This window comes from Asterias rubens, chromosome 13 (genome assembly GCF_902459465.1).
Source record: "Asterias rubens chromosome 13, eAstRub1.3, whole genome shotgun sequence".
NCBI lineage: Eukaryota > Metazoa > Echinodermata > Asteroidea > Forcipulatida > Asteriidae > Asterias > Asterias rubens.
The window spans coordinates 14815352-14833378 of NC_047074.1; the positions used below are offsets into that span (position 1 = coordinate 14815352).

The window sequence follows — 18027 nt, forward strand, 5'->3', positions numbered from 1 at the left end:
TTGATTTTGGATGGGCACGGGGTATCTGGGCCTATTTTTACATGTTCATCCCGTTTAACAGCATAAAGCGCGGTTCATACTTCCTGCGAATGCGACTGCGAAGCGAATGTGACGTAAATGGGACATCACAACCCTCCTTTCGCAGCGATATTCGCAAGTGAGTTGAGCAAAGTGGAACTGCTGCGAATTATTCGTTGCGAATTTGTGAAGTCAACATTCGTACCACATTCGCATTCGCAGGAAGTATGAACCGGGCTTAACAGGTTAGATTTCTGTTGTTGCTGAAGTTGAAGCTGTTTTGCCATGAAAGGGCCTAGGCAGGACCAGTCACCTTGAAATATAACAACAACAGCTACACTTACATGAACTTCTGAATCGGAGTCCACAGCTTGTAACGGAAACCACTGATCCTTCCCATGATACCTTGGTAATTCATCTCGTCTCAGTGCCACCTTCTTCACGACACTGTCCGACCGTTTCAACCAGTCTTTCTCATGGATGTAGAACGATAGCTGGTGAAACTCACGAGGAACATCAAAGGTGGTTTCCTCGGCCCAAAAGGGACTGAAAAGGGAATAAGAGAAAAAAAGCTTGATTTCAAAGGTACATAATAACATAATCTTTGTAAAGCGCAACCTGTCCACCAAAACAAGTAGGCGCTCAAGGCGTGAAAATTAACAGAAAAACAAGGCTAGCCCAATTAACAGAAAAAACAAGACATATTCCATAATGAAAATGTGCCATTGTAAGCAATTACCATGCATGCCATGAGGTGAGTTTTATAAGAAGTTTTCAAGGAATTGAAGGCACTGGACACCTTTGGTAATTATCAAAGACCAATTACATGCATTGTGGAAACAGGTTAAAACTAAAGGATGAATCATGTTTGTACATTAAACTCAATATTGAACTAGGGCCACTATATATTCTATGTTTGGAAAGCCTGTGGATTTTGTGGCAGTCAAATTAACTCCCAAACTGGTGCCACCAAGATTATTGTAATGATGACGTCAGGTGAATTGGGTCAGTTCATAACAGGTGCATACATACAGGTACAACGTACAGGTACAACGTACAGGTACAACGTACAGGTACAACGTACACTACATTTGTGTACATGTACAAACATGCTCCCTTAGCAACAGATGTATATCAGCTGATTAGCCCAATTCTGTGTGCTTTTTATCACTCTCCACTTGACTGCTTCTTTTACAGTACACCTGGACTCAATGTCATAGAGCTGTTTTTTAAAAGCATCAAAGGTAGTAGACTGTGCACAGTGACATGAGCTAGCTGCCCGAACAGTACACCGCTCTCAAGTTCGCAACTGAGGTCAAAGGTAAATCTACACGCCGGTTTTTGATGCCGGTCTCTGGCGTTATTCACGAGCCTCGAAGAATGACGTCGTATGTTCAGGCTAAAAAAGTAGCTACAATGTAAAAGCACAACAAAATTACGCTTACCAGACTAAGGTTACCAGCCAAACAACCATGCCACACATACAACTTGTGACTGGTGTCCTGCTCATTTCTGTTTAAGCAAACAATTGTTAGGCAATATTTTCTGCTTAAACAGCTCTATGAAACTGAGCCCTGTTTATGTGGTATACAACTCTGAAAGTAGTACTGTAGTAGCGAGTACAAACAGCAGGCCCCTACAATAAATTTGGTTTCATTTTTATAAGTACTGATCTATTTTATCACCTGAGGCCATCATCACATAATCTTCCTTTGAGCCATATGAGTAAATTTGACAAACACAAAATCCATCCGGCTATGTGTACCTTTGATAACTACTCCAGGAATCAATGACTATGAAAGCTTGCTTGGTAAGGAGCACTGCAGCTGTTGTAATGTTTATGTATTTAACATTGCCAGAAACGAGACCTTCGTAGGAATAGTCATACATGTACATGTAGAGAGAGGGATCCAAAAACATGTTTGAATACACAATTTGAGAAACACTTCATGCACAAACGTTTCTCAGATTGTGATTTTCAATAACAGAATCTTTATCCTACATGTACGAGGACATACATGTAACCACAATATTGCGCTACTTACCTATATATTGTCTGTGATAACAAAAAAAAGCTTTTGAAATAAAAATTTCACAGGTAGTTTTATTGTAGGATTAAAATAATTGAACAGAGTCAAAAACCCAAAGGTATACTTTGCCTTGAAATCACAACATGTACACGTACATATGTACATGATGTTCATGTGGCCTTGAACTCCCAACAAATGTCAAACAAAGTTTCTTTTTTGGACTGTGAAAAAGTTGCCTATGACGTATCTAGCCTACAGACATGAACAATGTAGGCCTAATTCTCTTTGAATTATTTATCAACAAAATAAGTGCCCTCACAAGTTACTTTGATTAACCTTCATTTTCCGTACAACATTTTAGGACGAACCAAAAAAGAAATAAAGACAACAATCAGGAACCATGTTGGAGGTCACTAAGGCCATGGCCTCTGATGCCCCTGTCCTGGCCTAGGTCGGTACCCAATAAAAGGTCCCCAATAGCTTTAAGATTTTCCCATGACCTTGCCTTTTCAAAGGTAAAATTTCAGACTTAAAGATCGTTTGGAAACAAGCTTTCTCAATAAATGGATTGTATGAATTAACCTTATCTTTACACACTTCCTTTTTTAAGTTTATTCATTTATTCTACATGTAATTTAGAAGCCACAGAAAAGTCAACTTATTTACTATACATGTAGCACTTTGATAGAGAGGACAAGGAAGGAAGTTTCAGTTTTAGATGTGGGAGGAAAACCCCCAGACAATTATTCCAAGGAAAAACCCACGCAATTAGGCAGGGACTGCCATGACTGCAAGCCCAATCCCAAAAGTGCCACCCCTCCCCCAAGGGATTTAAACTTGGGCTCTTCATAGAGAAAGGACAATAATTCTCTGGGCTCTGAAAGGGTAAGACAACGCTAAGGAAGGATAACACACCAACCAAACCCAGGGTTCTCCCCATACAAGCTTGCGTATCAGGTCAACACGCAATTTACGTGCTTATACGCGCACGTTTCGTTTGATAGGCAAAACAACAACAAAGAGAGAGCAATAAAATGTTCCGGATTGAACAGTAGGGCTTTTGGAAAGCCAAGAAATCCAACCTCAGTCTGAATCCATCACTTCAAAAACACCTCAGCCTACAGACTCTAAACTAAGTGAACAAAAACTCGGACGTTTCTGATTGCCGTAACAAGAACCTCAGAATTGATGTCATCATCCAACGCTGACCTCCTTTTCCCGTTCCTAAACCTAATGGAGATAGTCGTCAACAGGAGTCTCTATATTTGTTCGTAGTCCTCGCTAGATTGATGTAGTGACTAGATGTTTGTCCACTGGGGGTCCATGTTCTAAAGTGCTTCCTTTCCATCCCTCAAGTCTATTTGAACAAGGCCTTGAGTGGACAAACAGCAAAACAGGCAACAACAAGGATCCTTGTGTAAAATACACCTCAAATATGTTTGGTAAGTTTACATACATAAAGATGTACAACCAGGGAGATTTATACTGCACAATGAGGTTTTGTTGCTCAGATGGATTCTTGAGTTTTCATTAGATGCATGCTACATCATGTTTTTACTTTTGCAATGTTTGGAAGATGTGTGAATTACATACATGTATGTCGCCTCAGGACTATAAATCAACTCAGTTTAATAACCTTATGGTTGCAATAAATTATAAATTGTTAAAAAGAATTAATTATTTATTGTTGGCACTAAATATTAATTATTATACATGTATGAAAAGTATGAAAGGGCAAGGATGTGTGAGATAAGGATGCATGTTTACACCAAGCTGTATACTGTAATCACTCGTTGAAATCTGGACTGTTCCATTCCATTCAGCTATAACTGAAACATGTGAAATGGAACAATCCAGTCTTCAACTCAAAAATGTTGTTATGATACAATGTACATTACTTCATGGAGGCAACAAAGGCGATTGCCTCCATGCCAACTGGTCATTCCCTTGATGCTCTAAAAATGTCCTCATACATGTAAGGTGCCCTTTCCCAAGGAGAAATGCCCTATGCCCTTGCCCTATCAAAATTGTGCTTGTTTGCCATTGGTCCTTATCCCTTTCAAGAGTTGTTTATGCACCGCCCAATATGAAGGCAACATTCCACTTTTAAAAACACAGTTACTGTTTGAATAAAACATTGTACAATGATACATTTGATGTTTGCTTCTAGGGGACACATTACATACACACATTGATCAAATCACAAGTATTAATGTCAGTAAGACAGGATTTGCTTGACCAGTATCATCGTATGACACACTATATCATTGCTTTTCCTGCCACACGCTCATCAATGTCAGAGGCCATCTTGCAAACAGAAACACAAAAAAGAGACAATATCCGGTTGGTTTTCACAACCAACTCAACTACAGGTGGTATGAATAAATTAAGAAATATTCATGTTATACATTAAAGGCACTCGGACACCTTTGGTACATGTAATTGTCAAAGACCAGTCTTCTCACTTGGTGTATCCCTACATACAGTGTATAAGCATAAAATAACAAGCCTGTGAAAATTTGAGCTATCGAAGTTGGAAGAAAATTATGACAGAAAAAAACACCCTTGTTGGACGGATGAATTTGTGTGCTCTCAGATAGGAATCAACTGAGACTACTGGCTAAAAGTCTTTTATTATTTTACTGAGAAATTACCTCTTTCTCAAAATCTATGCTACTTCAGAGGGAGCCGTTTCTCACAATGTTTTATACTGTCAGCAGCTCTCCAATTGTCGTTACCAAGTCAGTTGTTAACATTCGTTTTGAGTAATTACCAACTGTACCTTCCCTTTAAAGGCACTCGGACACCTTTGGTAATTAGTACTAATTAATATTAAAGACTTTTAATGCGCACGATCCACCCTGATGGGTGTTCAAGACACAGTAAAACAAAAACAAAACTAGACATCAAGTGTTTGTGAACAAACACAGAGCTGTTCCTTTTTAATTTTCAAGGTTCAAGGGGTCTATAATTGAAAAGAAACTGAAGATCGGTTGCATGGTTCTTGAGATATGGTCCCACTTCCGGTTGACCCGGAAGTAAAGGTCAATTTGGGGTCAAGGAAATCCAAGTTCAATCTTTAGAGCTCAAAGGGTCTATAACTGAAAAGAACTTGAACATTGGTTGTGCAGTTCTTGAGATAAGGTCCCACTTCCGGTCCTAAGGACAAATGTAATGAAGGCAAGGATAGAGAAAGCAAACGTCTCTCCTATGTGTAGAATGTGCAATAAAGCAGAGGAGACTGTATTTCATATTGTTAGCGAATGCAGTAAGATGGCCCAGCTGGAGTACAAAGGAAGACATGACAAGCTGGCCAAGGTGATTCACTGGGATCTGTGTAAGAAGTATGGTGTCAAAGTACTTGCGAAATGGTACGACCATGTTCCGGAGAAAGTTGTAGAGAACGACCAGGTCAAGATCCTATGGGACTTTAACATTCAGACCGATCATGTTATACAACATAGGCGTCCGGATGTTGTGCTATTAGATAAGACGAAGAAGATGTGTCATCTCATTGACATAGCGGTGCCAGGTGATATAAGGGTAGCTTCGAAGGAGATGGAAAAGATCGAGAAGTACCAGGACTTGGCCAGGGAACTTCGTAAGATTTGGCAGGTAAAGGTAAAAGTAGTCCCCGTGGTGGTTGGAGACCAGTAACCTCACTATCCCAAAACATGCATAAAATAACAAATAATATGTGAACATTTGGGCTCAGTTGTTCATTGAATTTTACAAGAGAATAATGAAAGGAAAAACACCCTTGTTGCATTACTTTGTTTGCTTTCAGATGCATAATAAAAGGCGCCAGCTGAAGTCTTTTATTATTTGAGAGAGAAATTACCTCTTTCTTGAAAACTACGTTACTTCAAAGGGAGCCGTTTCTCGCAATATTTTATACTATCAACAGCTTCCCATTACTCGTTTCCAAGTAAGATTTTATGCTAACAATTATGTATTTTGAGTAACGACCAAAACGGTCCAGTGCCTGCAGCCAAAGAGTATGATGATAGTTCATCAAATCAGGGGTCCTGTGTTTATGTTGAAATAATCATTGAAAAGGAACAGTGAAACTGGAAAAAATGTACAGAACTTGCAAAATTTGACAATGAAGAGTTATTTATATCCCTTTTATTCATCGTGTTACAAGGAGGAAAGTCATCACTTTTGTTTGCAGTTTCCTGTTAGATTTACTCAATCCACTTTCTTTTTATCAATATAGTACCTGACATTTATATTAGGCTACAGATCTACAATCCATACATGTACACACGTACACACTTTCAAGTGCTATTATATGAAAAAAAACAAGCATTTCAGATTAAATGTCAGAGGAGTTTATTAGAATTGACAGGATTTTATCAGATTATCTTGTCAGAGATGACGTAGATTTCCACTTTTCAGATACATCCGTAGATTATTTCCTTTCATGTAGTTTAATCAACCATTAACCTCCTTACACCCTACACGTTTGTTCCAGGTATTTCAGAAGAAGTGACTACACACTACACTTAATGTAATCATCTGAAATATTGGATATCAATTTCTAAGGACCATGGATGTGGGTCTCCACAAATGTTTACAATGTACATGTACCTAATGTTTGTAGACATTTAACCCCTTTATCTGTGTAGCTCTCATGCGATATTAAACATCACTCCTCATCACAGCGCCACAGAAATTCAAATGATTTTTTTGACAATACTATAAATCCTCAGGTAACTTTCCTTGCGATTTGGGTTTCAGTTTGGGTTTGGGTTGACAGGTCTATGGTTCAAGTCCAACTCTAGTCAATTTGTCTTTGTTCAAATTCAAACCTAAATCAATTAAAATGTACCCAGTCAGTTTCCCTTGTGGTTTACTGCTCAATATTTTCTTGTGTTACAACTTGAATTGATTTAGTAGCTCTAGGATGAAATTATCTTTTGTCTTATTCGTCCTCTTTTATGGCAGGTGACAGCTGGAACCAGTCTGGCGGGTACCAATCGCACCTCTGGCCGCAGCATAAGCCATCAGACACTATTTTTGTAGGGGAAAATTGAATTTTCATTCAAATCTCCAAAATTTGAGAAACAATTCATGCATGAATCGTTTTGATTCAAATGTTTTGGGGTGAACATTTTATTCAAATCATGTAATTCAAAGGAAATCCTTTCTCAAAATACGTACGTTTGTCAACAGCTGCAGCGCTCTTTACCAAGTAAGATTTTACTGGTCATTAATTTTCAGAGTGTAGATCAATCTACGACCGTACCTTTAAGTTGCTACCTTTACAAATAGTGAATTGCATTAACCGCACGCTACACTGTAATGACCATGAACACCTCATCAGGACACTAATGAAAAGGAGCTTGTGTATTGAGGTTGAATTAACGCATCATTCCCTCACTTTAAAAAAGCGACACAACACAGCATTAATATTGCAAGGTCTTTATCTAGCTCAGGATTTAGGAATCCCAAGAGGCCAAAGCATCTAGACTAACACCTCATCAGAACCAGCGCTCGCTCCTATTGAAAATAATGTTTACAGAGGATAATGAAAATAATTACCGATAGCTCAAATAGATACCCTACCTAAGCAGTGAGGGAAGAATGCGTTGGCGACTACAAAGTACATCCGTGCACACTGTCACAATGTGTTGCCTTAGGCTTATCGAGAGCTTAGTCTCTCTACAACGGATGCTCCTCCGTTAGAAAGCTCCGTTACTTGACGCACTTGGAGGCTGTCAACAACTCGCTGCCATTGACTTGACATCCTGAGCCTTCCGGCTAGGATAAAGTGCTGAAGGGCATGCAGCTAACATCGCTCTTTTTTCAGAAGACAAAGTGCAGATAAATAAGCAAAATGTGATTACAACGGCTAATATTATTGTATTCCTTTCACACTTGGGGTTTATGTTTAAGGCAATGACTGCCTGCTTTAATAACTCTCATTCCAGTCATTCTAGCTTAATGCTAAGGGAAGTATACATGTACATTGTACTCACTGTTCATACATGTAGGAACAGTGGAAGCTTTGGGTTTACATGTAGGAATAGAAGCCTATTTCCAATAGAAAGGCATTTTGAGAAACAAATCACTTCAAAGTACATAATACGGTTGTGTGAAGAGATATATAAACTTGTATACAATTTGAGGCATACATGTATCTTTTTTCATCCCCCAAACTATGCATTTTAGAAACGTTACTGTGGTTTTATTTTTTTAAACTGTATTGAGCTTCTTCATTAAAAGCTCAATTACTTGAAAGTAATAGTTTTCCTTTGAAAATATCATTGCCATAGCAACGAAACTCTGACCTGATAAAGGAAAGACAGCATGGGTTCTCAATATAAGCACCGACACAGAACGCGATTTCGTTAAGGAAGTTTGCATAGAAAAAAATATTTGGATCGAACATTCAAAATAATCTTTTTTTGAGCAGCAACTCATGATTTTCGAGTGGCAACTGGTAAATTGTTTAGCTGTAATATGAAATATGATTGGATTTGATATTGTCGTGTGACTATGCTTCTCTTCAAACCATTGTTTACTCGTATTTTGTCACTTTCAGTTAAAGGTCAGTGCCAGGTGTTTATATTTAGTCAGTCGATTTATTTCATCACTGTCTCAGTCTGTTTACCGACGTCAAACAATCCGTTAAATATTAATCCATTGTGAATGTTGCTTTAAAGGCAAAGGACACTATTGGTAATTGTCAAAGACCAGTCTTCTCACTCGATATATCTCAACATATGCATAAAATAACAAACCTGTGAAAATTTGAGCTCACTTGGTCGTCGAAGTTGCAAAATAATAATGAAAAAAAAACAAAAAAACTTGTCACACGAAACTGTGTGCTTTCAGATGTTGATTTCGATACTTAAAAATCAAATTCTGAGGTCATGAAATCAAATTCTTAGAAAATACTTCTTTCTCGAAAACTACGTCACTTCAGAGGTAGCCGTTTCTCACAATGTTTTATACTTTCAACAGCTCTCAATTACTTGTTACCAAGTAAGTTTTTATGTTCACAGTTATTTTGAGTAATATTATTGTACCAACTGCCTTTAAACGAATAACTAACATACACGTTTTGTAAACACATCTGTGTAATTTGGGTAAAATTAAATTACATTCCTTATCTCTGATGCAAAAGCAACATCTATTGAATCTTGCAACATATTCCTCAAATGGTAGGAGAAAGAAAAAGAAGTCTTACAAATTTGAAGGAAAAACAAGAAAATAGGGGGGAAAAGATAATTTGATTGTGGAACAATTCCCTCTACACTTTCCCATGAAGAAGTAGTGAACTGAGCAGTCATCCATAGATAAAGAGCACAATTGATTAGACAACAACAACTTCAACTAACCAGCGTGTAATTCAATTTCACACCACAAGATGTCAGTGAACTATTAAATTACGCTACACCTGGAAAGCTTTTTTGTGCTTTTTTGCACAAAATACAAAATGTATGCAGTTCATAATGTATTGTGCAGAGTACGGTATACTGATCTTACTTCGGAAAAAAAACACTTTTGAGATGATGGACACTAACGGAGTGCACTGTTTGGCTAGGTTGTTAGACAAATTTACACAAACTACAATCCATAATTCATAATTCAGGGAAAAATAACTGCAAAGATCTTGCAGTGGTTTTGAGTCACACTGTTCGTTCTTGTAGCTTTACGTTTGGTGTCTACAGTTGTAGTTTGTATTTACCCATTGCACGCACGTCACACACGGCGACTGTGCCACGCTCTCCGTGTTGGTGGTCAAGGTTTACGTGTAAATGTGCGTCACCTAAAATGCGCACTTCACTAAATAAGGCACAGTGACATTGACCACCAAAATAGACATCCAAGATTATTCTGATGATGATGTCAGGTGAATTGGGTCAATAGAAGTATACATGTATCCTTATAGTGGTTCCCTTTATTGCACAGTGTTGACACACAAAATTTACCAATTAAACAAAATATTAAAGACCATGCTATTTAGTCCATGGCAGTAAAGCCTCCTTCAATTCAATGCACAGGATTGAAATAGTTCTTTCTCAAATATTCTGGTCGTGTAAAATAAATGCTGATCCAGTAAATACTGTAACAGACATGCTCTGTGGTCTTGTAGATTTTCCCCTTAGTTCCAGCCCTAGAACCTTGGTTGACACTGCTCTCCAGACATTCAATCCTGACTAGAAACTACATATTTGTACAGATTGGAAAGCAAACTCAAGCTTTCTCATGTTTAATCCCAGGTGATGTGCACTCTACCAAGTTTCTTATTCTAGATGCAAGTTGATCAGTGTTGAGTAGAGAGAACACTGGACAACTGGGATTCCCTCCATATTCAATACAAATGTGTGGCAATGCACAGTAACAAAGACGCACTGTATCTGGCAGTACACAAAAATTGTTATACAGTGTTTTCCACGCGGATGTATTTTGTAGCAGAGCTGCCAACATTTGTGTTTGGCAATCAGGAAGATTTGTTCTTCAATAATCAGGCGATGTTTTATGTTAACATTCAGCTGCCAACTTTTGCATTGGAAAATTAGATGACAATACAATATATTTGCACAGTAAGCTTGGTAGGATTTGAACCCACCTTGTGACTGCAAGTCCTGCAGTCTAACCATTGGAATTGGATGACAAAACTTAACTTTCAAGTCATTTTAAAATGAGCAGTAAGCTGGTAGAATTCAAACCCACACACAACCATGTGATTGCAAGTCCTGCAGTGTAACCATTGGAATTAGACCACGGTACTTATTCTAGTCATTGTGAAACCAGCAGCTAACTTTGCAATAGTAGGGGTAGCATTCTAACCCAAAGCCTTGTGATTGGAAGTCCGGCAGTCTAACCACTGGAGTGGACCACGGTACTCACTAAACCTAGTATTCACCATTGTGTTTTTGTCTTGCACTCCAGTGCGGTATAAGTATGCTAATCCAAATGCACATGCACCGTGCAATAACAATCGTCATTGTGAAATCAATTGTCATTACATATTTTAGTGGGATTCGAACCAACAACCTTGTGGTTGCAAGTCCTGCAGTCTAACCACTGGAACAGGGTACTCACTAGGCCTACATCATCATTGTGAAATCAGCTTTAGTTACATAGTTTGGTGGGTTTCGAACCCACAACCTTGTGGTTGCCATTCCTGCAATATGTAACCAGTAAACCACGTTACTCACTAGGCCTAGCACTCACCATTGTGTTTTTTCTTGCACCCCAGTGTGATTTTGAAATGAGTGGTGAGCTTGGAAGGGTTTGAACCCCAAACCTTGTGATAGCATTAGTACTCACCATTGTGTGGAAGGGTTTGAACCCCAAACCTTGTGATAGCATTAGTACTCACCATTGTGTGGAAGGATTTGAACCCCAAACCTTGTGATAGCATTAGTACTCACCATTGTGTGGAAGGGTTTGAACCCCAAACCTTGTGATAGCATTAGTACTCACCATTGTGTGGAAGGATTTGAACCCCAAACCTTGTGATAGCATTAGTACTCACCATTGTGTGGAAGGATTTGAACCCCAAACCTTGTGATAGCATTAGTACTCACCATTGTGTGGAAGGATTTGAACCCCAAACCTTGTGATAGCATTAGTACTCACCATTGTGTGGAAGGATTTGAACCCCAAACCTTGTGATAGCATTAGTACTCACCATTGTGTGGAAGGATTTGAACCCCAAACCTTGTGATAGCATTAGTACTCACCATTGTGTGGAAGGATTTGAACCCCAAACCTTGTGATAGCATTAGTACTCACCATTGTGTGGAAGGATTTGAACCCCAAACCTTGTGATAGCATTAGTACTCACCATTGTGTGGAAGGATTTGAACCCCAAACCTTGTGATAGCATTAGTACTCACCATTGTGTGGAAGGATTTGAACCCCAAACCTTGTGATAGCATTAGTACTCACCATTGTGTGGAAGGATTTGAACCCCAAACCTTGTGATAGCATTAGTACTCAACCCCAAACCTTGTGATAGCATTAGTACTCAACCCCAAACCTTGTGATAGCATTAGTACTCAACCCCAAACCTTGTGATAGCATTAGTACTCAACCCCAAACCTTGTGATAGCATTAGTACTCACCATTGTGTGGAAGGATTTGAACCCCAAACCTTGTGATAGCATTAGTACTCACCATTGTGTTTTTTCTTGCACTCCAGTGCGATACACTTCTTCCTGATCTAGATGCACTGTGCAGTAACAATCTTTAGCGGACGGTAGGTTCTTTGCTTCTCCTGAAGTATATCAAAAGAGAAAATATTACTTCAAAATACAACAATGACATCATGGACCTGTGGCCGATTTCACCATTCCTTACTCTGAATGGTATATCTAACCTGAACACATTAAATGCTAACAACATTGTAACCATACATGTAAGCATGCAAAAGGCATTGTAAAGTGCAAAATTGAACAGTTACTGGTTAGTTCATTTATGTACACTGCACATGTGCAGTTACGTAGTCTAGACACAATACAGGCCCGATGTTTGTACATGAACATTCTGCATAAACACACATATTGCACACAATTATTAAACGCCCCATAAAGTCATGCCTGGTTACAGATTACTAGAATAATTAAGGAATCTTGGAACATGGCAAACTTGCCAACATTCTGCACAATTTAAGTTTAACAAAAAAAATACAAAAACAACAAAACAAAAGGATCATAAATTTGTGTATCGCTGCAATCCTTGAATCCTTTCCAACGACACACTAGCCTAAAGGGCATGACATTCAACTTGGCATTTGTGTTGCTAGGAGAATGTCAACAAGAATTGATTAGCCAATGAAGCAGAGCGAGGCTCGTAAAGCAGTCATGGCCGTGGACAGCCCGGCCTTTCTTGCTTCCTGTTACACGTCTGTCTCTTCACTACCTGTACTAAATGCCTCTCTTTATATTCTAACCCAAAACGAGGCCCAGTGACACAGCCACTGCAACTAAGGATCGAGTGGCTGGTACCGGTGGTTGCGTGACGTGCATTGCCAGTACCAGCATTTGGGTTGGATTTGTACCATCATGCATAAATATTCAGAAAGGTGTTTACAGTCTCACTGGTTTCATAGAAAACGCCAGAAACATTTGTCGGTGAGAGAAAAATCACACCGGAAAGTGGTGAATGTACAAAATGTAGATAAACAATATAAACAGATCCATTGAGCTTTGTTGTGTTGCTGTGTGTGTTACAGGCAGGAACATGTACATATACTACGCACAACAGTATTGTCAAAGAGAGGGTCCAAATAAAGCTGTTTACAATGGCATGCCTGGTTCATACTTCCTGCAAATGCGAATGCGATACGAATGTTGACGTAACAAATTTGCAAAATATTTTTTGCAGCAGTTCAACTTTGCTCAACTCAATTGCGCATACCGCTGTGAAAGGAGGGTAGTGACGTCAAATACACGTCAAATTTGCTTCGGCACAAAAAGTAGACTGAGCACAACAATACATTATTAACTTGCTTACCAGAAAATCATTACCAGCCAAAACACGGTGTGTACTATCTGTAATTGGATTCCTTCTATCTTATTTTTGCTTTTAAAACAGAACATTGGTAATAACCATTTGCTGTTTTAAAAACACTGTGAAAGTGTGGGCCCAGTAACCAAATACGGACCTGTAAACTTTTGGGCTCAATTGGTCATAAAGGTTTCAAGAAAAGAGCGGGGAAAAACACCCTTGTTGCATGGAATGGTGTGCTTTTAGCAAATGCATCAGATCCAGAATTTGGGGTAAAAATTTAACTTTTTCTCTAAAACTACATTTTTATATTTCAAAGGGTGTAATTTCTAACAATGTTTTATACATTATAATGTCTCCAGCTCTCCAGTTATCTAAAACCATAAAATGTAAGTTGTTGTAACTTGTTGAGTATCTTACCAAAAGTACGTATACCCTCCCTTTAACTTCCCCTCATCATGTGGTCCAAGGTGCACATTTATATGCACCTTAAATAAATCAACATTTTACGGACATGTATACAAACATGTATGCCCACCCACCACTCCTCCTATTAACCATGTTTTAACCATGCAATTCATTTCAATTTCAATTTGAGGCACTGCCTTGGTGTTGGGTGCTGTTCACACTTGAAATGTTACCAGGAATGTTTTATTCAGTTTTTACAGATGACCTTCATTGAGTTCATTTCAAAAAAAAAATTTATGATATTGTGTCATGGACACTTTTGGTCAAATTGTCAAAGACTAGCCTTCACAGTTGGTGTATCTCAACACATGCAAAAACTAACAAACCTATGAAAATTTAAGCTCAATCGGTCATCGAACTTGCAAAATAATAATGAAAGAAAAAAAAACCCTGTCACACGAAGTTGTGTGCGTTTAAATGGTTGATTCCGAGACTTCAAGCTCTAAACCTGAGGTCTCGAAATCAAAATCGTGGAAAATTACTTCTTTCTCGAAAACTATGGCACTTCAGAGGGAGCCGTTTCTCACAATGTTTTATACCATCAACCTCTCCCCATTACTCATCCCCAAGAAAGGTTTTACATGTACCAATCAATATTTTGAGTAATTACCAATAGTGTCCACTGCCTTTAACAGACAGTGATACATGTAACAGCAGGGGGAATCTTCAAAGGAACATTTAACAGAATTGGAAAAATAAAATAACATCCAAGATTTACATAAAATTAGAAATGATCCCTTGAATATTATTTCTGTCTGGAAATGTCATATTTGATGAAAAATAAATAAAACTAATTCCTGTTAGGAGTTCATTGCTCAGTGAGGGTTTTATTAATTTTGTTTTAATCTATGTCAAGCAAAAAAAAACTTTTTCCCACTATTTTCTCATGACCCAGATGGCCGGTCGATCTCAAACTTGTATTTTGTCAGTTGACGTACGTATACACTGTACGTGCTTACACTGCCAGCAACTGTTTTGTTACACTAAGAAGTTCTGTAGCGTTCCTTCAAAATAGAATTATTTCTACATTATCTTGATCACATCTTACTTTAAGTGTTTCGATTAGTCAACGCGAGACTCAGGAAACCGTAATAAACGATTTTATCAAGATGCTCTTCAGTTGCACTGAATCTTTGGGGATGTGTGGCTCTTTGAGAAAAAGCAATTATTGAGATATATGCCCCAGGCTTTCCTGTATTGATCAATAATTTGCCATTTTTAAATGTGGCTCTTTGTGAAAAGAGCTGAAATGAGACGAAAAGAGACAAAAAGTAGATTGTGTCATGCTCTCACTTAGTTCACTGCATCCATGAGATTGCCAATAATTCTCATCATCTCATCAATTCAAAACTGACTTCAAAAATACTATACATGTCCCTCTTTTGTACTAAGGGCTCAAATTAGGGGGGGGGGGGGTCCACAAGATTGCAGGACTCGTAGTTCAGAATCTTCTGGGATCTTATTTACAAGACTAGAATCAAAATGAGAAGAGACTAGAATCAAAATGAGAACACATCTTAACTGTTTCGTTTGAACAAAACACTACAAGAAGATTTTCTTGTGTTTTATAGGTGAACCTCAACAGGATTGAAAGGTTTTTGAGAAATTAAAACTCAACACCTCAACATCATTCTTTTAAGACAAGGATGTTGGGTTGATTCCCATAATTGTCTTCAAACTGTGTAAGTTTAATCTAAATCTGTGGATTTTTGTGTTTTGTGTCGTACAAAAAGTACCCAAACCCTTTAAATTTTTCTTTAAAAGGAAACGCTGTCAGGCACTACTGGGAATACAATATGGCCGTTGTTGAGATGAAAGCCAATAGGAAACGCTGTCAGGCTCTACTGGGAATACAATATGGCCGTTGTTGAGATGAAAGCCAATAGGAAACGCTGTCAGGCACTACTGGGAATACAATATGGCCGTTGTTGAGATGAAAGCCAATAGGAAACGCTGTCAGGCTCTACTGGGAATACAATATGGCCGTTGTTGAGGTGAAAGCCAATAGGAAACGCTGTCAGGCTCTACTGGGAATACAATATGGCCGTTGTTGAGATGAAAGCCAATAGGAAACGCTGTCAGGCTCTACTGGGAATACAATATGGCCGTTGTTGAGGTGAAAGCCAATAGGAAACGCTGTCAGGCACTACTGGGAATACAATATGGCCGTTGTTGAGGTGAAAGCCAATAGGAAACGCTGTCAGGCTCTACTGGGAATACAATATGGCCGTTGTTGAGGTGAAAGCCAATAGGAAACGCTGTCAGGCTCTACTGGGAATACAATATGGCCGTTGTTGAGATGAAAGCCAATAGGAAACACTGTCAGGCTCTACTGGGAATACAATATGGCCGTTGTTGAGGTGAAAGCCAATAGGAAACGCTGTCAGGCTCTACTGGGAATACAATATGGCCGTTGTTGAGGTGAAAGCCAATAGGAAACGCTGTCAGGCTCTACTGGGAATACAATATGGCCGTTGTTGAGGTGAAAGCCAATAGGAAACGCTGTCAGGCTCTACTGGGAATACAATATGGCCGTTGTTGAGATGAAAGCCAATAGGAAACGCTGTCAGGCTCTACTGGGAATACAATATGGCCGTTGTTGAGGTGAAAGCCAATAGGAAACGCTGTCAGGCTCTACTGGGAATACAATATGGCCGTTGTTGAGGTGAAAGCCAATAGGAAACGCTGTCAGGCTCTACTGGGAATACAATATGGCCGTTGTTGAGGTGAAAGCCAATAGGAAACGCTGTCAGGCTCTACTGGGAATACAATATGGCCGTTGTTGAGGTGAAAGCCAATAGGAAACGCTGTCAGGCTCTACTGGGAATACAATATGGCCGTTGTTGAGGTGAAAGCCAATAGGAAACGCTGTCAGGCTCTACTGGGAATACAATATGGCCGTTGTTGAGGTGAAAGCCAATAGGAAACGCTGTCAGGCTCTACTGGGAATACAATATGGCCGTTGTTGAGGTGAAAGCCAATAGGAAACGCTGTCAGGCTCTACTGGGAATACAATATGGCCGTTGTTGAGGTGAAAGCCAATAGGAAACGCTGTCAGGCTCTACTGGGAATACAATATGGCCGTTGTTGAGGTGAAAGCCAATAGGAAACGCTGTCAGGCTCTACTGGGAATACAATATGGCCGTTGTTGAGGTGAAAGCCAATAGGAAACGCTGTCAGGCTCTACTGGGAATACAATATGGCCGTTGTTGAGGTGAAAGCCAATAGGAAACGCTGTCAGGCTCTACTGGGAATACAATATGGCCGTTGTTGAGGTGAAAGCCAATAGGAAACGCTGTCAGGCTCTACTGGGAATACAATATGGCCGTTGTTGAGGTGAAAGCGAATAGGAAACGCTGTCAGGCTCTACTGGGAATACAATATGGCCGTTGTTGAGGTGAAAGCCAATAGGAAACGCTGTCAGGCTCTACTGGGAATACAATATGGCCGTTGTTGAGGTGAAAGCCAATTGCCAATTTAACACTCATACTTTCTGGCACAGTTTGCAGGTTCCAAATAGTAACTCAAGTCAGTATTCAATTAAGAAACTTGTAGCAGTCCCTTTGCCTCCAGCCTCATGGATTTTAAGATGCCGTTGTCAACATTTTCCGATGATTCTGACGCTGTATGACCAGGGGGGTAGGTGTTGAAGAGTGAATGTACTTTTGGTTTAGTGGAAAGGTAGTTGAAACATGCACAAAAGTGCAGAATGTTATCTGGTGTGGGCGTTTCAAGGGCCTTTTACAGGTACACTTCACCACGCTTGATGCTTCGTTTTAGAAAGAGCAAGGGCACCAAGGCGTGTTCACCTTGATAAAGGGCACCTCCATGAGGAACTCTTAAATTTCAAGGAGGCATTGAGACAAGGATATGGGGCAACCAACAGAGGAAATTACTGTGACCAATATATGAGCACCCGTAGAGCAGATCAACCACAGGACCAATTAAAACATCAATAATGATGGATTTCAAAGTCACACTTCTAGGGGCTTTGATCGAGCACAGCATCCAAGGGGTGAACGTACACCACTGGTGACTT

The 18027-nt window shown here is 39.3% G+C and overlaps 1 protein-coding gene across 1 annotated transcript in view; it reads right to left on the bottom strand.

Annotated features, from left to right (window-relative positions):
* Positions 1–18027, bottom strand: part of LOC117298475 (ras GTPase-activating protein 3-like) — a 62477-nt gene that overhangs the window by 29244 nt on the left and 15206 nt on the right. Inside the window, exons 2-3 of the mRNA XM_033781752.1 lie at positions 12189–12288; positions 363–564 (exon numbers count right to left, since the gene is read on the bottom strand). Coding sequence (XP_033637643.1) covers positions 363–564; positions 12189–12288 — 302 coding nt within the window. The remainder of the gene's footprint in view (positions 1–362; positions 565–12188; positions 12289–18027) is intronic.